The sequence below is a fragment of the Squalius cephalus genome, assembly GCF_949319135.1.
Source record: "Squalius cephalus genome assembly, chromosome: 25".
In the NCBI taxonomy this organism is placed as follows: Eukaryota; Metazoa; Chordata; class Actinopteri; order Cypriniformes; family Leuciscidae; genus Squalius; species Squalius cephalus.
In genome coordinates, this window is record NC_137146.1 from 12,858,706 (window position 1) to 12,881,198 (window position 22,493).

Sequence of the window (22,493 nt, forward strand, 5' to 3'; positions counted from 1 at the left end):
CAATTCATATACAAAGCCAATTGAATATCCAAAATTCAGCGCAAGAAAGCCTAAACCACTGACCTTTTCCACCGAGTCATCTACAGACATCAGCGTCTGGAGCCTCTTCCTGTGCAGGTAGTTGGTGAACTCCATGTGAATTGGCTTCATCGGGCCGGTGTACTGCATGATCCAGTGCTTATCCATGTTTGGTGCGTAGTTATAGCTGGGAGTTCTGTGCGAATAAACACAACATGCTACTGTGAGAAAAACATGCACCTGTCAGCTATTTCACAACCACTTGTGCTTAAAGTTGTCTGTTGTATAACACACTTGACAAGCATCAATAACAGAGCAGTCGCCCTTCCCCCTCCACGGAAACGCACTAATTCTCCTCGCTAGGTGTTTTTCTTGGGTTCGCTCTCCATCTCTCCTCACACCATGCTGAGAGTCTCAGGGTTTCTTGGCAGCATTTAATCGTTTGAGGGTTGGCACATGCAGAAGAAAAATAATAGCTTCCCCAGCCTTCAGGCCCAAAATAAAGTTTGTAATAAGTCCAGCAACGACAGGGCTATAACTCATTTGCATTTGAAGTGGAGAATAAAAAGCTGGGTAAACAGGAGGTTGCGGACTAGTTTTGTGGAGCTAAGGCTACGAGATGGCCACCTGTTGACTGCAGTTGGCCTCCCTCCACAGCTGAAAGACATGGTCTTCCTTTGCTTTTCTGACCATACTCTTGTGCCTGGTGTCATAATGAATGATGGCCACAGGAAAGCTCCATTCTGTCTGAGTGGATGGCTTCTGCCCTTTCCTCCTCAGTCCGTCTTTGTCCGCTCACTGAACTCTTCACCCAGCCAGTGAGGCACACTAATATACCATACAAAAGGAACCTGTCTCTTCGCACAGGTAGAGCAAATTTGGAATTTGGAGGTCAAAGGATAGAATTAGTCTGACTTTGACACCTGTCACAAGGCAGGGTGAAGAACATTTGTCTTTGAGATTAAATCCTCCTTTGTAGATTCTGCTATAACATTGAAAGCATTCATTTTCATGAATTGTTCGCAAAACTCTCACACTGTGAAAATCTGTTTGAAAACTAAAACTGAAAATACTTTGTCAAATCAATTTCATGAGCAGATTTATTTTATAGCAATATAAACAATGCGTTTAAGAGTATTTACGATAAATCCCCACATTAGAAAGCTCAAATGATTATGTAATGCTTTTCTTCCAGACTGGACCAAAAATGATCTGTGGATTTATTAACCCTTTACATGATGACGTTAGCAGGGCCAACTACTGTGATATTCTATTATGAAAATTAATAATACAAGAAAAATAATTAAAATAAAATAATGAAAAGTAAAATATTAATTAATTGAATTATTTAAATTGTACATACATTATTTATATATGCATAAAATATAAATACATGTGTAAATGAATAAGTGTATAAATATTTATATATATATAATATATAAAAATGCATATGAATAAATTAATATTCTTGGAGCCATAACTTTTTTATGCTTGAGCACCTTATTTCTTTTGTTTGTATGTGCATGCTTTTGTTCATTTTCACACAGATGACAAATAAACCCCCAAAAGTGTCTGAAACCATGCTGCATCATTCCAAAATGCAACCTGCGCCTGCCATCTGTTTCCCTGTTCTTTTGGCACAACTTGCCAGGCAACCCTTTCGGCACTAGAGCGACTTGCCTGCCGATGTGAACCTTGGGGTATCCAAGTGTGATCTATTCAGAGCCCATGCACTTAAAAACATATTAATAACACAAAAGGGTCTTCTAAGACAATGCATTCCCCAAACCTATATAGTGAAAGGCATGATTGATATGAGAGAAGCCAGAAAGTTGTGTAGGAAGACAAGCTGAAAGAATTGTGAGAAAGAAATAGATAGGCCTGAGGGACAAAAGTGTGATGTCGCCCTGACCAGGATCCTGACATGCTTGGGATGTTAAGGACTTGGAGATGGATGGCCTGTTGCCACAGCACAGTGTGTGGAATAGGAGCCTAGCCACAAAACTGATAGTGCAGTGAAGCCATAAAGGTCTTGGCACCAAAGAGAGGACCATAAAAATCTCATCCCCCATCATCTTACTTGGCATGTGCCAGAACTTTACTTGGATGATAAATCACTTCAGTTTCATGGTGGTAGTGTCACGTGTGAAGTGCATTTCAGTGCACAGTCATCTCTTAAGAGTCTAATTTTAATGGCGTATCCAAATATATAAAGCCACAAAAATTCCTAAAGCAACAAACTTATATTTATCTGCAAGCCAAATTATAATGGTTTAAAATTTATAGGAAAATGATCTGCTTGGAATGCTACTGTTCTTCTGAAATATGTGTCCCTTGGAATATCCTATTATAAATACATACAGGACAAAAAAAATCTAGACTCAACAATTCAAACTCCAGGGCATATTCCAGCAGGGCTTGGCTCTTGGACAGGATACACTGGGTTCAGTGTAGTTCAGCATTGTTGCTCTAGCAGAGTGTAACTGAATGTTCTGGGAGTCACTCACATGTGCTGGGAAGCGTTTGGGAAGAGCTCGGAGAACTGGGGTGCTGAATCCTCTGGGCCATGAGGCGCTGCATGACTGATCACCATCATCACCGGCCGATGCGGGTACATGCGCTTGGACATTCGAAAGTAGTTGATGCTGTCATTGGTAATCAAATCAGTGAAGTAGTCCTGGAATGGGCAGAATAAATTCAAACATAAACTACTATGCTTGGTTTTGGCTTTGCTTTCAAGGCTTAAACAAAACATTTTTTTTTTTTGTCCAGATCTATTTATTTGTATTTATGAATTTATTAAATGTATTTATCCATTTTATACACTGTAAAAAAGTTGCTGCCTTAAACATCCAAGGTGAGTGTACCTACAAATTTAAGTAATTTAAACTTAAATTAAATTAAACTGACTTGAAAAAAATGAGTTGAATCTTGTATAACTTAAGTTGAAAAATGCTTCACTTAAAGCAATGTAAAAATCTATGTTGTCAACTTATTGATCTTTTTACATTGTATACGTATTTATGCATTTATGAATTTATCTGAATTATTATTGAATTTTTCTATATTTATTTGTAATTTTATTTTAAGTATTTGAAAATAGATTTTAGAATATTATATTCATAAGGGACTGTTCGTTATTTATTTAAGGGGCCACCGGAGGAGTTTTGAGATCTGTTGTCAAAAAAGACATGACCCTCCCTTCGCCAGCAATAATTTTTTCTATGACCCTCCAAAATGATTGTGAAAAAAGGTATGACCCTCCCCGATAATTTATTGATTAGCCTAATTCTGTACTGGTTTGCGCTTGGCAAAGATGTTCAGATAACCATTGTTTGTTTGTTTTTTAAACCATAAACTCTTGCTTTCTCATCTGGCTGTAACGATAGACCAAACCTACGATTCGGTTCGTATCACGATTTTTTATTTTAGATTTAAAAAAAAAAATCATGTTTTCGGTGCTGATGCGGTGTGACTCGTTCAACATGTGGGTGGCGCTGCCAATAAAGCATCTAAAAGCTGTCACAAAGAACCGGCAAAAGTAATGATTATTAATGTCATATATAGCTAGACATTTTAATTGTTTTTAATAAACAAGTGTTTTCTGTGTCGACTGCAAAGATGAAGTTGACGATGCGTCGCGATCTTCTCAGAACGCGCCAGAGAGAAATGCACATTTCATAAGGAGAAAGCAGTCTGTTTTCCTTCGTTTTGAATTGTTCTGCATGTTTAAAAGTAGACATTTCAAGCTTTCTATATATTTCTCAGGTCTGTGAGGCAAGTAGCATAGCCTACCTTACGCTGAGTTTCGGTTCATTTATGAGACAAGAGTCCAGTTCACTCGCCCGCGCCTCCGTGTCATGATTATCTATTTTCTACTATATTTAGACTACTTCTTATTTATTAAATCCAGATGAAACATTGACTAAAATTAAGATATAATTAATAAAAAAAACGAAATTCACTTTAAAGAAAGGCTTTGTGCTTTCTGTTTGAGGTCTCTGTGCAATTTTTAAAGTCGCTTCAGAGCAGTCATGTCCGTGAGTAATGGAGAACTGTCACGCCCGTAACATTTTTTTTTTTTTCACATAAATGCAAACACGAAAAATAAAATAAAAATAATATAAAATTTAATTTTCTGTGGAGGCCGATCTTTATTCATCCGGTGGGTATATATATTTTGGTTTGCACAGTGTAATTTATAGAATTACTAAAAAAATATTTTGCCACCTAAAAGTTAAAGATTTTTTTGTGTCACGTCACATGTGTATTTCCCTCATATTAAATATAAAACGCATGTGTAGACCGATATTTTTCTAATGTCTTGACTCCTTTCAGACGTTTCAAATAAATGCATTTTCTGAGAATTTTTATTTTAAGTTTTGACTGCAAATGTCACTTCCATTCACTGGAATCGCCCAATTTTAACGAATTTATCCTCAACTAGTTTTTGTGGTGTAGGTCTATGTATTTTATGTTAACTTAAATAATAGCCTACTAATAGTGATTTAAAGATGTGGTAGGCTACCGCTGCGAAGATCGCGAGTCGTCAACTTCATCTGTCTAGCCGACACTGACATAAAAAATAACTGTTTTATTAGTAAACAATTAAAATGTCTCCTGCTATATTGAACATATTTGCATGTTCCTTACAAAACACTGACAGTGGGGTTTTTGACTGTTTTTTTTTTTTTTTTTTGAGCAGCTGCGGACAAATTATTTCGACACACACACACACACACACACACACACACACACACTACTGATAAACAGGATTTTTTTCGTTGCTTTTTAATACAATAAAAATGTCATTTAATTTATTGTTTAATAAAATTATAAGCCTATTATTTTTAGTTTATTAACAGCAACAACAGCTGTAAAGATGAAGTTGACGATCGCCATCTCCGTAGTAGTGAACACGCCTATAGAGAGAAATGCACATCATTACATAACCAGAGAGTAGCCTATTTCTTTTCGTTTTAAATTGTTAAAAATACATTTCAAGCTTTCTTAAGATATATTTCATGTATGTGAGGCATATGCTGGGGTTTCGTTAAGTTAGGATGAGATGCGCTCCTGTTTACGAGCAGTGCAAGTGACCACGCGGGCGCCTCTATGATTGTGTTGTCTGCTATATTTGGTATTTGGCAATTGGTTGATAAAAAAAAAAAAATATTAAAATTAAGATACAATTTATACAAAACGAAATTCACTTAAAAAAAAACGTTTTCTGCAAAACAAAACTTAATTAAGTGGTCAAAATCATGTCTGACCCGCTCCATGTCTCTCGATATTGCGTATACTCGTGTGTGCGGTTCACTTTTCATAATCAACATAGATGAAAAAATAACATTATATTTTAACAAAAATGAAACTAAATGAGCTTATTTAATGGTAACAACACAGTAGACCTACAGACTCTGTATTTGTACAAATTGCTGCACATTAATTTTATTCTGAATTTTGCACACACAAGTTGAAAGGCATTTGTTTGTGCATGCATGTAAAACATATCTGCAACATTTATCAAGTTCACTGATAATTATGCGTGCATTTATTAATTATTATCTTAATGAATAATGTAACAAGGACGAAGCATGTAAACTGTTTGTTTAGAATTTGGATCGATCATCGCAAATAGATCCGAATGAGGAAACGTACAAAACCATAGTAGAAAATGGGTGGGCCCGGACCTAAATGCCCAATGGTAGCGCCGCGGCTGGTGGTAGCCCTACATTTTACACATCGTGGAAACAAAATAAGAATGGAAACTAAAATATGCAGTATCGCCCTACAGCGCACATTCTATCAGCAGTTCTGGCGCCTCAGTCCCAATACTGTTAAACTCGACGTACGTTCACATCACATGTTAATGCAGCGGTAGAGTTACACTCACAGGACACTGTGCACTTAACAACACTTCATTATTTGCTCGTGCTTTAAAGCTTTGCCGGGTAAACATTTCTTTGGCGTTCTGTTCTGACATGATGCACTTTTTCTAAGCGCGAACTGAATGCGCGCGCACTGTCAAACAGCGCCAAACTGGATTTTTGTTGGGTCAGACCCATCTGATATCGAAGGGGGGCTGATAACGCGAGATCAACATGGAGCTAAATGGAAAAAAATAGCACCAAACAAGCCACTTTGAAATGTTGCTGTTTTCATGAATATAAAAGTTGGGTGACCCTCCCCCTAGACTAAAAAAAGTTGGATGACCCTCCCCTCAACAAAGAATAAAAAGACATGACCCTCCCCTATTTTCCTCCGGTGGCCCCTTCCATAAATACCGAACGGTCCCTAACCAAAAAGGTAACACTTTGTTTTGATGCTTACATCAAACATGCTAACATTATTCTACAACTGTCAATTTATACTAACCCTAACCTAACAGTCTACTTATATTCTAACGAGAGTTAATTGACATGTAGCTGCAAAGTTACTTATAGTTATAATATCTAAACTGGACCATCAAAATAAACTGTAACCAAGTAGTTTGACACTATTATTATTTCTTAAAAGGAAAAGGACCTTTAGTCAGCCAAATCATTCATGTGGTGCAATGCAACCAACATGCAGGAGAGAAAAAAAATTAATTTGTGATTAGGATGTCAAGAATATTTAAAGTACATCATTACTTTTTACTTGGTTACACTTCATGACATTTTAGAATCATTACATTTCAAGTTTTCTTAAAAATAGTAAAGACATTTTTCAAAATCACATGAAACCATTATTTATGATTATTCTTTATCATGGACACCATTGTTTGTTGTTGACCCACATCAACAGAACTAATGCCCTGATGCTAACAACTCAGTATTGAGCACGACAAGGGTGTTGACTGCGTCACTCAATGGTAATAGAGGTTTGTAGCCCTCCATGGGTCTGGTGTTTTGACAACACTATGGTCTCAATCTTACTGCTATGAGGCAGCAGCAGGAATGCGCACAAGGGCTTGGGGGTAAAAATCACGTGATACTGAAGCCGTAAGCCCTTTGATGGCAGTGCTCCTGGTCTGGGCTGGTTGTGGGAAAGTCTCCATCCCCCCCTTTTACCCTCCCCATTGCTAAAACATGCAGCTACCGGCATCTGTGGGAGTGAAAATCTTGTGGAAGTTATTGTTTAGAGACGTGCTCAGTGGACCTTGTTCCTCAGCATTATAACAAAACACATCTATGTCACTTCAGTCTCTGTTGTACCACTAATTGAACCAGCATGTTTGTTGATTTTGGAAAACTATTCAGCATCATATTGAATGTTTGAGTGAAATAGTATCCGGATGTACCTAACCTGTCCAATTCATCAAAAGATCTTTTGCCTGGACTGAATTAAGGCACAAACTGGGCCTTTGCAGCAAATTCTTAATGATTCACTTGACTAAAAGGCTACAGGTGATTTGAAACGTGCGGCATTCTTTAACAATAAGAATCCTAGAGCATTCATTTATGATGCAAAATTTGGGAAAACATTTCTGCCCAAGACGTTCTTCTATACGTTTATAGCTCTGCCTATCTATTTAATCCCTTCAAACATGAATCTTAACCTTTAAACAGGAACCTTAACCTTTAAGTGTTCCTAAAGGGTTTCCAGGAACCACTTGAACACCTAGCCACAAAATTCCTCCAGACCTAATGGAGAAACCTTCAGCCTCTTGTGCTTCTCCACTTATGGGCAACTTAACACCTTCATCCAAGCAGGTTATTGACATCCAAGTAACAGTCGAAACATTTATTTACTCAACCCTTAGACTGCCTCCAACTCAATTTATGCCCAAACCATGAAACCTCAGCACAAATTCCACTTTCCACAAAAATATGCTACCTGAAAAACAGCCATGAGAAGATCCAAAACCTTGTTTTGACAGCAGCTTCAAAACACTCTAGAGATGGAAGGTGGCCATATCAAATTAAACCTTTTAAACTCTGATTTTATCACTTCGCTCATATTGTAGGTCTTGCAGAAGGATGGTAAAAGTCTTGGATGACCTGCAAACTATGGCTATTTGAAATGGAATACTAGTTTAAAATTGCATGTATACTGCTTGCTAAAGAAATGTAAAAGCAGTATGTGAAACAAAATGCTGTACTAGAGAAGTATGCCATTCTTAACATAGTCTAAATATCCACTCCTTTCAAATCAGCAGCACAACAACAGTGGTTGTTTCCAAAAGAAACTTTGCCCCAAGGACATCATCTCTTTGCCTACCAAGTCTTATTCAACATACCCACCTGATGATACACAAGACACTAGTGTAACTCACCATGCCCCCTTTAATCGAACCACATTCCATGTGGAGTCAACCAACCCAAATTTTATATGTAATTAGAGGCCTGAAATTAGTTGAGAACAGAACGTACAATTGAGCATAAACTGAAAATTGAGTTTAAAAGAAGCCTTTGGCACGCTGACAGGAGTGTGAACTTATGTGACCATTCGCACATACCTTGGCATAATCTGCGCCGTGCTTCTCCTTGTTCCCGTTTCGACAGACGGTGTAATTATAGAAACGGGAATTTTTGATCAGCCCCACCCATTCACGCCACCCAGGTGGGATGTAGGTGCCGTTATACTCATTGAGGTACTTCCCAAAGAAAGCTGTGGGAAAAAAATAAAGACAACATATAAACTCGAGTATGTTCAGTGAGGTCGACGCAAAGACTAAAATTATCATTTTATGACAACTGTCTCAACACACTGCCTTTGAACAGTACCTGTAAATATCTGTCTCTACATTGTATTCATGTCTTCTCTACTCTTTCCCCTCAAAGCTAAGCCAAAACATCTTCCAAAAGAGCCGGGCACGCAGCCAGTCTGCCCTGGAGAGTTAATTGTAGACTAACACATCAGCTGGAAACCACAAGCAGTGGTAAGGCCTGAACCCCTGTATTCAGGGTCAGAACTTACTGCCACTCAAGACACACGGCACTGGGTTACCAGAATGTTTAGCTTCCACGAACCAGACAAATTAAAAATTCCTGTAAAACTTTTATTTGACTTTGAGAAACAAATGTGAAGCAAAAATCCCATGAAATTGCAGAACACAAAAATTCCCAGTACATATTCAGAAGTGCGCTAATGATAAATGATAGATGAGATATATGATAATGTAAACTAATCATATAATTATTAATAATAATAAACTTTCATGAAGACCTTCAGGTCAAAACATTAAACCTAATTTGAGCATTATCAGTCAACAGATATTTATTCTTTTTATTTTATGTGACATTTTCCTGGCAGAATTCTGTTAATGTGAAACTGGAATGTCTGTTATTTTTATTAGATTTAAAAAGATTAACAAGTATTACACACAATAATGTACACTGCCATTCAAAAGTTTGCAGTCAGTTAGATTTGTTTATTATTATTATTTTTTATAAATTAATACTTTTATTTAGCAAGGATGTATTAATTTGATCAAAAGTGATAGACTTATTATTATATATTTTTTAAATAATATTAAAAAAGTTATTTTAAATTGTAATAACATTTTACAATATAAAGTTTACTGTTTTTTTATCAAACATGGTCTTTTTTTGACTTTTCAAAAATATAATATATATTTATATTAGTGCTGTAAATCAATTAAAAAAAAAATCACACATGATTAATTGCGGTAACAAAGATGGTACAGTTATGAATTCTCTTTTGCGTCTAATCACACTTAAATGCTTTAAAAGCACTTGAATGATAGTGTGATCATATACTGTAATGCTAGCCAAAGGATGCAAGGAAAAATGTTTTGTATTGATTGCGTAAATTAAATAGAAAAAAAAAATTAGCGCATTCATTTTGACAGCTATATTAAATTTATAGGGAAGTCAACAACATTTATAAAACAGGACATGATGCAAACTGGATTCAACCCTGTTTTGAATCAAGCAGGTTAGAATGAGTCATCGGTCTCTCATTTGGTTTCTCACCTGTTCGGTATCCAGTGTTGTTGAGATAAACAGCAAAGGAGCGTGGCTCATGCTGAGCTTGCCATGAAGGCGAGGAACAGTTCTCGTTGTTGGTGTACGTGTTGTGGTTGTGGACATACTTCCCAGTCAGCATGGAAGAGCGTGATGGACAGCACATGGGCGTAGTTACAAACGCATTTGTGAATGAGGTTCCACCGTCCTCCATGATCTTGCGGGTTTTGTTCATCACCTGCAATGAGCCTGACACACAAATGCAAGTTCAGTTATGCATGTTTGAGAAGTTCAAACCTTTTACACGTCTTAATATTCACTATGCTGTCAAAAGTAGTGTTAGATGTGGAAAAGGATCCCTGCAGTTCTGTGGCAATGCAACGACTGGTTGTGGTTCCAGGACTAAGGCCCTTATCCTCTCAGATGTCTGAGGGAAGCCATTAAATATTGAAATAGGAAATAAGTCAAACCTGTGATGACAGTCTGTGATTGAGACTCATTGGATGTTATGCTCAAGAGGAAGGAACTTGATCCAGTTACAACATGCATACAATATGGGACAAATACCAAGAGAGGGACTTGGGTGGCAGATCAAGTAGACTAACAACAAGCAAGCAAATGTTTCCAGGACTGAAGTCCGAGAAGGCTAAAGTCTTTTTCTTTCCTAGGCTGAGTTAATAATGAACAACTTAAACTAAACAGAGCTCCTACAAGAGAGGACTGACAATCCTCCTGAATAAGGCCAGCATAAACGGTCACCAGCACGTTTTGAATGCTGGTGTGCTGGTGTTCTCACAAGGCTTTTTAACTAGTTTAACCAGCATGACTGCCTTGGTTTAGCTAAAACCGTAAATTAACACTCCTGAAGCTATTCAAGGTCTTTAAGATTACAAGGCAGATGTGTTGGAGCCAAATTCTGAAGGAACATGACCCTCCAGGATCAAGACCTTCATCAGCCGTTATCACTAGAAATATCATGTTGGTCAACCTGGATTAACAGCTATGACTGGCTGTACTGGTCCACCAACACTAACTTAAACCAGCATTGGACCAGTATGGAAACTCACGCTGGTTTAAGACAAAACAAAAACACTAAACATTCTTAATTTAATATTTACTTGAGAAGCAAAATTGCTCTGGATATCAAGTCTTGTTTTCTGAAAAAAAAAAAAAAAAAAAAAAAAATCTAAATCAAGTAAGTTTATGCATAAACCAAGAACAACATCTGACAATGTTGCAAGAAAAATAAACTTTTATTAAAAATTAATTAATTCAAATGTCTCCAAATATTGAAGTGGAGTGTGCAAATTCAAACATTTAAATCAGTGAGGTCAATAAAAATTTGTTTCATCTGAAGTTCCATTCCCATGTTTCTCCAAGTATCATTATGGTATTTGAAGATCTCTACAGTAACTTTCCAGACGACTTGCTTATTCATAACTGATGCGTGCCGAGTGCTGACAAAGCCTCAAGAGAGTCGTATGAGGTCTCCACCTCATTCGTCTGCAGAACAGATGGGCCATTAATGATGAATTGCATCTGGTATACTCACCCAACTCCACATCCTGGTCATCTGTCATGATGAGTATGATGTTGGGTCTGATGTTTCGGCGGTCACCTTGAACCCGCCCACGCAGGCCCTGACCGCGGGTGGTGAAACCAAAGCAGACCAGTGGGGCGGCCAGGACCATCATCCAGGCCAGGTTCACCAGCTGCATCATGGGACTGCGCACCGGGCTTTGCAAACACGATTTAGAAGGCTGGAATCCTCACAAGGTAATCTGTTTTGGGGAAAAAAGCAAAGAGATGATTTCCACAGAGGTCAAATCAAATGTTACTTTGGTTAACAGAAATTGGAGAGACTAAAAAGTACCACTTTTCCTTCCTTCACAAGACAAACGAGAATTCCAGATCATTGTCTGCTAAATCATTCGCATCCGTTTTAAGCTTGATGCCATCTATTTTCACATCTATCCACAAGCACAGGAACAGACCATAGAAAATCTCAACCGTTGCACTTGAAAATAAACACAGCACACCCTCTTAAAGGAGTCAACACATTTTAAACTCCAACATGCTTCCAGGATGTGCATGCACCAAAATCAACATGAAAGAAAATTTAAAAAACACTAGCTGAATCTTTTACAGAAATCTTTGCTACTTAACGAACAGTAAAACACAAAAACTCTAAACCCTACCTGTACAGTTCTTAGCTTAGCAGCATCACATGTGGCAACAGTACACCCAATATCTTTACTTCAGTTCTGCACTCATATTTACAGACACTTTCTTCAAGTCAGAAAGGCCTGAGTGTCTCTCTCCGTGTGTGCAGACAAGCCAGTTCTTTCTTTCTAATCAGTCACACTACTTCAGTACTATTGAGGCTATTCTATTGGCTATTAGGGGCTGCTCTGGCCCAAACCCAGCCAATCACATTTTATGGCAGAGCTGTCAGTCAGACGGCCCAGAGCTTGTGACCCCTAGCGGACACCCGGTGGGAATTACGAAGCCAGTACAGGGGGTAGAGGGTTCCGCTACATTAACCCTTGTGCTGTGGTCGCCAGTCACAGATTTACACATTGGACCCCTTTACACAGCACTGCATTCGCTCTACGCCAGCAAAGATTACTCAGTGAAATCTTTCATATTCCACAGACATGCTCAATTTCCTAAAAAGCCATGTCTTGAGATTTTGTACTTATGCATGAGCTGATTTTTCACATTTTAATTTACCTGACGACTAGCATGCGCAAAAGTAGGTTTGATTGATATACCGTCCAATTTATCTATGAGTTTATTGTATAAACCTTATGGAGGACCATATTGCCTGTGGCCTCAAGCTGATCTTTGTCTCCAATCAGTGAGCTGTTAAACAATATGGGCATTTATGCACCTGAGGTTCGTCGCATGGCATTCATTTGGCTTGATAGTTTTGCTTGCAATGAAAATGGCTGAAGTCATTTATGCAACAATAAGACCAGTGAGAGTAGAAATAAATTAGTAAATTAGAGTCAGCACTAGTGTTACAGTATCAACTCAAGGCCAATGTGTCCACATATTCAAACTAACAATACTCCATTTTGAAAGACGTGGGAAATCCCTTCAGAATTAGTGATGCACCGGTAAATAATTTTTTTTTTTTTTATTCAAAGAAATTCAAATGAAAATAATTTAATGGAATAAATAAAAATAGAAAGACAAAGATGGTAAAAAGTATAATTTACTGCAAACTATTTGCATTTACAGTTTTATTTTAAAATATGCACACGTTCACTCTTAATCACAAGCCTGACAAGACTAAAACAGCCCTGTTTAATGTTTCTTGTCTCATCACATTCAATTATAAATTAAATTACATGAATCACATATTAAAAATTTGACAAATCAAAAGTCAAATTCTTTGCATCACTGAATATTATTGTTGGTCGTGTAACATGTCTATAATAAAAAGTTGTCAAACATTGTTTAGCTTCTTATTTTATATCTTACCTAACACTCTTTTACCATTAAAACCGAAACTTCATGTTTGGCTTCTGTCCAGTCGACTGGTCATATCACAAAAATTGACATTGACAAGCGCTGTTAAACCTACTGAGAACACCTTAGAAATGTTACTCTTTAAGCTTTTTATCGTCTCAACACAGAGAGCGGTGTGTGCAGCAGAGCAGCATCAAGAATATTGATATCTGGTCAATGGGAGTCACTTTATTTACTCACTCATGACACTCCCAAAAACATCCATGCTGTTATCATATACAGTATATCAAACTAAATATAGGAAGCATAAAAGTAGTCAATATGGAGCTAGGTTCAATCTTTTGAGGTCATGTAATATTTTATAACTATTTTACATTGCCTTTATTGCTTATTGCTTTTTTTTTTGGATTGATATCAAGGTTTAAAAAAAAACAACATACGTCACATGGATTTAGAATGGCAGTAAATGTAATTTTTTTTTCTTTTTTTGAGTAAATGTCCATTTTAATTTTTAGGTTTAGACCATCCCTTTAAGTTTCACTCTTTGGGTACATCTAATGTGACATCCGATAAGAAGGAGCCATTGAATGGAAAACCATGTGCTTGTCCTTCTCCATCATTGTGCAGATGATGTTCTGCCTCTCAGATGGGTCTCTAAGTGCTTTTTTGGACAGAGTGGATTTTAGACAGGCAGCATGAGGGATAGTCAGTCCAGTCACCCTGACAGCACTGTACAAACACTGGCGCTGTTTAGACAAACAGCAGGGAATGGCAGGGTCCAGTCAGACCAGAGTGCGCACACACACACACAGTATGACTTCCAGATCTCATGAAAACCTCCTAAGGCCCAGAAAATATATGGAGAACAACTCCTTCAAACATTCATTTAGACGTATGCTTCCTTTCCATCATTTGTTTTATGTCTACACTGTGTGAATTAGATTTACTTTTCTCATCAGTATTCAATTTAAAGTGCTAAATCCTTTCATTGACCTTCTTATGACACTACAGGATGAACTATTGTGTGATGTGCCTCCAGCAATTTGAAACTAACTTCAGCCAAAAGAAAATATATATAAAAAAACTCCAGATTTGAGCCAATACTGTGCCGTTTAGCTAAATCATGTGTTCCTCAAGCAACCATGAATTAAACTGTCTCTGCCCTCAATGATGACACATTCACCCTCATTCCAGCACTGTAATTTTAGAATACAGTCGACCCAAAATAGCTCTTCTATTTTCTTCCCTGGAGGGAAAAGGGTCGTGAATTATAATTTTGTTTTAATTACCCTTATTACTGTGAAAATGTGTTCCAGTTGGTGGCACTGGCAAGAACATAAACCACTACTTTGCTTTTCTTTGACACTCTGACCCTTTGCCTGCGAAAAACAGACCTGCTATCCTCCATTTCCGTGAATAATGGGAAACAAAGCTTCCACACTCCCATGGCTCCCTGACACTGAATCAGCACTGGGCTGGTTTGCAAAAAATATGTGATGTTTGTGTCTGAAGCCTTCGGTGGAAAACCTGGTGACTTCCTCTGGCTTTAGTCGAATGGTTATTCAGATTAATGTTCTTGTAAAGTGCAGAACAAAAAGTACTTCCAACTCACTCATTTTAAATATATGTCTTAAGCAACTATTTGTTATAAATTTGTTAGTTATATTGCAGTACGGTCACCGTGATTTTGCAAAGACAGACATGTTCCTGGATCAACATATTTTGTTGATCCTGGAACAACATTCCTGTCAGAAAATGTAGTCCTAATTATATCTATACCCCTAAACCAAACCATTCCCATAACTTATCCCTAAAATCAGAGGAAAATGATTGGTGAAGAAGCAGAAGCACCTCACCCTGGTTGTAGGCCTAAACTTGACAAACTGTAAACTTGTCCCTCAAATCTGATTAGTTGATTGGAATGTTGTTCCAGGATCAACAAAGATGATCCAGGAACATGTTGTACTTGGTAAAAATCACATTCACCATTGAAGTACAGAGGATATCTGGAGATGGAGTGTCCAGATCTCTGCAATAAACTCTGGAGAGGTCATAAAGAAGTGTCAAATTCCTAAAAAAAAAAAAAAAATCTGAAAAATTAGGAATGCACAGATATTAAAATTCTGGCAAATATTGATGAGCTATTCCGAGTTCAAAACAATAAAAGTTAAAAAGCAAAATATAAAAATCCACAGTTTTAAGTATGGAAGACAAATGTTACTTCTGAGATCTTTAGATTACATTTGTGTGTTTAATGATTAGAGAAAAAAACCTAGTGAGCACTAGATGATGGCAAATTACTCCAAAAGGAAACTTATTTATATATACACATTTATAACAATTTCATAACTTAAACTCATTTTAAATTATAGTTCATGGTCTTCATTCACCCAAATCGGCTGCGCACATTGGCCAAGCGCTATGCCTTTGTAGACCTGCATTGCTGAGGAACACAAGAAAGCTTTCTTCTGGGTCACAGATGAGCACCAGAGCAAGCATCATCTCAGCTCCTTATTGTTTTTAGGGATTAGAGGAAATGACCCAGTAAATTAGCCTCTACTGTACTAATCATGGCTAAGCTGGTCGAATAATATTTGGGATTTATTAAGGGAAAAAAAGGTCTCGAAGGTTCAAAGGAGCAAAACAAAAAGGCTACTATTGGACTTTTCAAGCCTGAGACACAGCTGCCAAAAAATAACCCCTTATGAAAGAGGTGCAATTTTCAGATTAATGGATGACAGGACCAGGGTCCTTCAATGTGATCCAAATTCTGTACTTTTATGATTTCACTATGCTTTCTTCCCCACTCCATGTATACTAAAGCATCCAGCATCCCTCCCACCTTCCTACCCACATAGCGGTGTTTTCTACCATGTAGTGCTATCAGAGACTCAGAGGTTCTTGGCAAGCAAAAAACCGCCACTGCTGCTTGTGGTAAAGGCCCAGACCACGTACTTTCATGCACCCTGAACCTCCTTTGACCCACGTGGTAATGTGGGGTGGTTAACCCAAACCTCAAACACCTGGACTCTCAGAAGACTCCAAAACGAGGTCTGCCGAATTCACAGGTAAGGAAAGATGAGTTCCTGAGGAAGAGGCCACACGATTAAGATCAGAATGTCATGACCCGGCACATTCTTTCCAACCGCGCTGGGTTTAATAACATCTAGACTGCATCACGAATAGTCTGGTTTCTGTCAATCCCTCGTCCAGGAAGACGAAAATGGCAAGGCCGCATTCGTAACATGTGCGATCAGCTTCTAAAAATCACTTAAATGAAAACCCTGATCCCTGTCAGCTTGAAATAATTCCTTTTAAAGCAAAGCACCATGCAAGAACTCGTCCTTCACCATGGCAAAGTTGTTTGTGCATCTTCATTGCAAATGAGAGTCCCTAGTGAGCCAAGAACGAGTATAAATCAAACCAGATGGCACGGCTAAATAGTGAGTCAGCCATTCATAAATGCAAGGTTTCCATAGACAAACACAGTCTCGAGGGCTAATCCCCCTTTCCATTCCCTCACTATAGAGACTTCGCTCGCTCCCTGTAAAGAAGCCAAGTCACTGGAGAACAATCAGCAGTAAGAACACTTCACAGTTTATTGGTTGTGACAGTTGCATTTTAATTATCAAAGAGTCCAAGACAAGATTTGTTTTAACTTTAATGGCGCTGTTAAAGCGATTTTTGCGGGTCGACGCTCAAAATATCCCATTACAGATATCACTGAATGAAATGAGAAATTAAATTAAAATTTTCATTTTTAGGTGAACTGTTTCTTTAGGATCATCTGGTGAGATTTACATAAAAGACAGGCTGGTTAAAGACATAGATCGTATAGGGACATGCACATAAATGACTATTTCTGCAGAGGCTGTTTGCATATTTCTGTATGCTGATTATTCCCATCGGGGGAGAAATGATTACTTAGCCACAGAATTTTGAGGTTTGGATTTTACAACGTTTCTTTTTTTAGGAATCAGCCAGGACTTCGCTGCTCCATCCACAGCGTCAAACCCTACGGTGTCGTGGAGGTCCGTGGCCAGGGCACACCGCACGAGCCTCCATCAACAAGAGCCATCCACCCACATGGGAGCGAGGAAGGCCAACAAAACTATCGTGATGTGACCAGTTTTAGAGTGTGTAGCTTCTCTTTGCGCAATCACTTTCAGGGCACATTTTGTTCTCACTGATGGAACAGACGACTGATTATGCGGTTAGAACAAGAATGTGGAATCCGACTGAAGTGGCTTCAGTTTGTTCTCACGCCACTGGACCATTCTGCTTAATCACTGTAGAGTGAATGGATACACTGCAGTCGCATGAACGACAGCCATGCCAACCGACTCGCACGCAAACACCTTTTCTAAATGGGAAAAGCACATGCAGCTTTGCTTCTCTGCCTGAAAGCTCAGAAGAAACTCTTTTTCAGATTAGTCACTGAAACTTGCTTCAGCTGATGATGTTCTAGTACATTGCAGTCCCATCTGTACTAATTGTTATAAAGATTTTGAATTAGTCCCATATCACAGTACGTTCAACATTAAATTGTTAAATATATATAACATTTATTTCTATAAATTTAATTATTATTAATTATAATTTTTAAATAACATTATTTGATATAAAATATAAACTTTTTTAAACAGAACATGAGAAATTAATTTAAAAAATGTCTTCAATATATAATACTAATATAACGTGTGTCCCTTAAATGAGATTATGATGGTTCTCTGAAGCTCCCATTACTTAAAAACAAAGTAATGAGAGTAAATAATGACTTTAGCAAAATGCTAATGTGTACAGCAAGATGATTATAGCATTTCTACATTAAAAAAAAAAAAAAAACGTGAAAAAACCCCCACTTAAATCAAACAGAGAAAGCTCAATTTCTACATTTGAATGACTACAGAAGTTCCATGACAAAAGCCACCTTTGCAAGCCAGAGCTTTACCCTGGTAGTCACACAACCCCAATGGGGTTGACTTTCAAAAAAAGTTCTTTCAAATGCAAGCCGTATGCTTGAAACATCCAATTGATGTTCCTATGTAGCTTTTCTCTTTGGCACTTGCCATGTTTGTGAACGCATCTATGATTTGAGCTGAGGGAACAGAAGCTTTTCTATCTTTTAGAACAGCTGAGCAAACCTAAAAAAAATCTAATCAAATCAGGAGCGCCAGCAGTTGTCAACAGTGTGATGCCAGCCAGCATAAAAATGCCAATGTCCAAATAGGAGAACATGGCATAAGGATGCCTGTAGTCTAAAGATATCCATCCTGACCACAGTATCTGGTGGTTTTTGAAGAAATGGACCAAAACAACCAAATTCTAGTGGTTGTGTATTTAAAAAAAAAAAAAAGCCAAAATGCAATAAGCTTAGGCTTTTACAAGATACACATGAACTACTATGAACCATTACTTCATGATTTCTGTTTATTTTTTAGAAGCTTTTATAAAAACTCATTTCAACAGGCACTGGACTATATTTAGCAGAGAACTGTTAGTGTTTAACCACCACATTAAATAGCATAAATGCTTTGACATTGTGGTTTCAAAGCAAATGGCAGTGACTATCATTGAAAACCGGTCTTATGCTAGTCTCCAACCCCAAAGAGGGGGGCTTTGGGGTCCTGTTACCTGAGGGCTCCATCTCATTAATTATAAATGTATGTAAATATCATTAAAATAATCTCCCTCCCACAGACTTCAAAGTCTTAAAGTTTTGTCTTGAAGAGGCTCTTTGTGGGGAGCAGGAATCTCGGTCATTGAGAATTGGGGCTACCCAGCATGACGCAACAAATAAAAACCTGGCAACATATGGGGAGGGGGGCGTTCTAATTCAAGCACTTGCTCATTGTAGCATGTACAAGGTACTGCTTAGAAAGTATATTTAGATATCTACATGTATAGTTACTATTTGGGTGTCATTGTACATGTTTGTTGTCTTTAAGAAAATGAAAATAAAGGGATAAAAAAAAAAAAAAAAAAAAAAAAAAAACCTGGCAACGGACAAAATTATCCCGTGGCAGCTGGTTAGGACAAAGACCCAGATTTAAGGCACTGATATACTCATGGCAAAGTTCTTTTTTCGTTCTTCACTCAGGGTAAAAAGATGTGTGAAATACCTTTGCAGTGGTATACTGTTAGCAAACATCCCAACATCCCTGGGAGTGGAAATTAATAAGTGCTTTCTCTCAGTCAGAAAGTAAACAACAAAAATGACAGTGGTGACAAAACCACAGTTAAAAAAGCAAGATGTGGATATGTTTCTGTATTTCGGCATTCCAAACAAATCACGTCACGTTTATTTATAAAGCACTTTATATAATAGATTGCTTAAAGAAAGCTTTAGAGTATTAAAGATAAAAAACAGTGTCAGTGTCACTTTCAATTAAAATTACAACTTCAATTTCTACCATAAAGCATCTCCAGCGTATACATTTTTTTGCTCGCATTTTTACAGACTGAACAGATGAAATGAACCGGAGAAGATTTCCACATCAAAGTAGGGAGTTCCAGAGCACACATACTTATTATGTAATCGCCACGGACCAATGATAGTTTGAAAGTGGCAAGTAAAAACTACAGAAGCGAAATTTAAACGAACTTCATTTTGATCTGATTTTGTTCAAGACGACGTCACAACAGTTAGTTCTTTGATTTGCTTGAAGTCATGGCCTTAAGATGGCAGAAAGAAAACATTAGGACAGTGGTAGAACAGATTAAGTAATTTATTCCTCTGTGAACTTGTGCAGACAGTTTGAGATCTAATACTTTTAAACATTGATGCCATGGCCACTTTAGTTCCCCCAGGCTGCCACGCTGCTTTGCTATGCCAGCTCACATTAACATGTTCTCCAGTGACACCAGCTTTGCACACACCCTCACCCAGCTGCAGCTGATGGCAGTCGACCGTGCCATCGCACAAGAACCCCAGCCACTGGGCCTCACTCACACCTTAAAGCCCACCCAAAACCCCTCTCTAATCTCCAAACTAAGCACACATCACTACCCTTTATTTCTAAATACCAAGGCAGGGGGGCTGGAGCCACCTTCGAGAGTTTTATGATTTTTCCATAATCCAATATACTAGCACCAGAGAGGCCCCTGAAGTCACGCTGTCTGAGAGCGACGGTGGAGCTATAGGTGACCTGTACTGTGGCATACATGACTCAGGAGCGCCGGTGGGTGCCGTACAGCATCTCAATGACTGTGAGAGAGAAAGAGAGAGCAGCTCACAGGCTTAAACATACAGGGCACAGAATTCAGAGCTAAGCAAATTCCATTCAGCTCCTCCTCGGCTTGGCTTTGGGAGAGATTAGCTTTCTCTTATGAAGGCCCAACTCATTAGCCACCTGCAAAGTCGGCACAGCATAAACCAGTCAAAGCTTCAGACCTCCTCGACATTCTCCGGCTACTTACCCTGCTGTTTAAACGCAAGTACATATCGACTGAGATTGCCAGGTAGGACTGAAATCAGCTCTGACCAAATTTGGCAGAGTTCTAGCAAAGCCTAACAGAGATTCTTCCTGGCGTTTTTGCTCGAGTTGGAGCTGCCGAAGCAAGCCATCCTCGCCCCTCTCGGTCAGCTGGGAGGTCTCGCTGGAGAGGTTTTCAGGCCATTCCTTTAAGTATGTGGTTAATGAAAGCAGCAAAAAAGCAGATCTCCATAGACAGTATAATGGAGGGGGGGGGGGGGGGGGAATGTCAAACATTTGGCCTTTGATCAACTCAGTATATGACAAATAACAGAGAAACAGACACAGTAAAAGCATTTTATGGGTCTTTGGTGGGAGGGGGAGAAAAATTAATTACAGCTGCAACCAGCCATACCATAATAAATGTGCTTCTTTGTCTTGAGAAATGCTCTTCTTTCAGAGCCTTTGACGTATAGTTCATATTCTCCACAAAACGTACATCACAAGTAGAAAAAAAAGACTTTTAAAACTCCAGATTGCAATATAAAACCAGTTAAAGAGAACCTCCCAAAGAATATGTTTCATCTTAATTTCATTTTTAAAGAAATATTCCTCTCTACCACAGTGGCAAATACACCAAACACATTAAAATGCCACATAAAGAAAATATTCAAATTGCTTCAGTGAGTTTCCACTGACGTAACTGTCTTGAATAAATAAATCAATGTCTTTTCCATGAAATCAGTGGCCAGCTCCCACATGAAGAACGTAGGGAGCCAAGCAAATCTGTTTGAGCTGGAGTATCCTTGCCGCTTAAGTGATCCTAATATTATGTGCAGTTCGCTGACTGAAGACGCGTGGCACCATTACAAGCCTGAAGACATAAATCCCTCACTATAATAGAAGAGGTGCCACCAGGCCACATCTATACCATGGGGGTTCTGTGTCTTGGAGAGCAGGTTAATCATTGAGACCTGGCCACAGATGTATACAGATTAAATGACCCATGAAGATCTGATGAGGATTGATGAATATCCCTACTGGAACACTTGTCAAAACAAATTAGTACTTTTTAACACGATTCTTCAACAAGGAAGAAGGTCAATTCATAATCAGTCACAGAAGAGCACAGGTAAAAGGAGGAGGGAAAAAAAGCCAGGTAAAAACAGGATTAGACTGATTCCCTTGAATTATTACCCTTATTGCTACATTAATGAGCCAAACTGAAATGTGTTCAAACCCCAAATATAAATACTTGGTCTACCAGCAAGCGCACACGGCAGGCCTCACCACTGGACCATATGGCCTGTCTGAAAGTGGAGAGATTGAGACAGTGTTACTCCATTTAATGCCAGGATCAGCTTTCAACTCGCACTTAGTAACTCCAAAGTAAGGGACTTAGGCCCTGTTTACACCTGGTGTCATGATGTGTTTTGGTCGATCGAATCATAAATAGACGAGGGAGACACATACTTGTTTCCACCTGGTATTTTAATGTCTCTTTTGTCCACTTTCAACCATTTCTGTCCTGACTTATTTGATGGGTGGCTGTATGGCGGGGGTATATATATGGGCTTTTTCCGATCTTTCAATCTATTGGATAAAATAAGCTCACGCAATTTACATATAAAATGCACCCAGAGAAGACAGAACAACATACGGAGAGCAG

At 38.3% G+C, this 22,493-nt stretch overlaps 1 protein-coding gene across 10 annotated transcripts in view; it reads right to left on the bottom strand.

The window, feature by feature from the left end:
• Positions 1–22,493, bottom strand: part of sulf1 (sulfatase 1) — a gene marked incomplete at its 3' end in the record, with an annotated part of 89,802 nt that overhangs the window by 14,004 nt on the left and 53,305 nt on the right. For all 10 annotated transcript variants that reach the window (XM_079863569.1, XM_079863570.1, XM_079863567.1 and 7 more), the window contains exons 2-6: positions 11,485–11,713; positions 9,942–10,181; positions 8,462–8,613; positions 2,526–2,695; positions 64–214 (exon numbers count right to left, since the gene is read on the bottom strand). In XM_079863569.1, coding sequence (XP_079719695.1) covers positions 64–214; positions 2,526–2,695; positions 8,462–8,613; positions 9,942–10,181; positions 11,485–11,653 — 882 coding nt within the window. In that variant the 5' untranslated portion in view covers positions 11,654–11,713. The remainder of the gene's footprint in view (positions 1–63; positions 215–2,525; positions 2,696–8,461; positions 8,614–9,941; positions 10,182–11,484; positions 11,714–22,493) is intronic.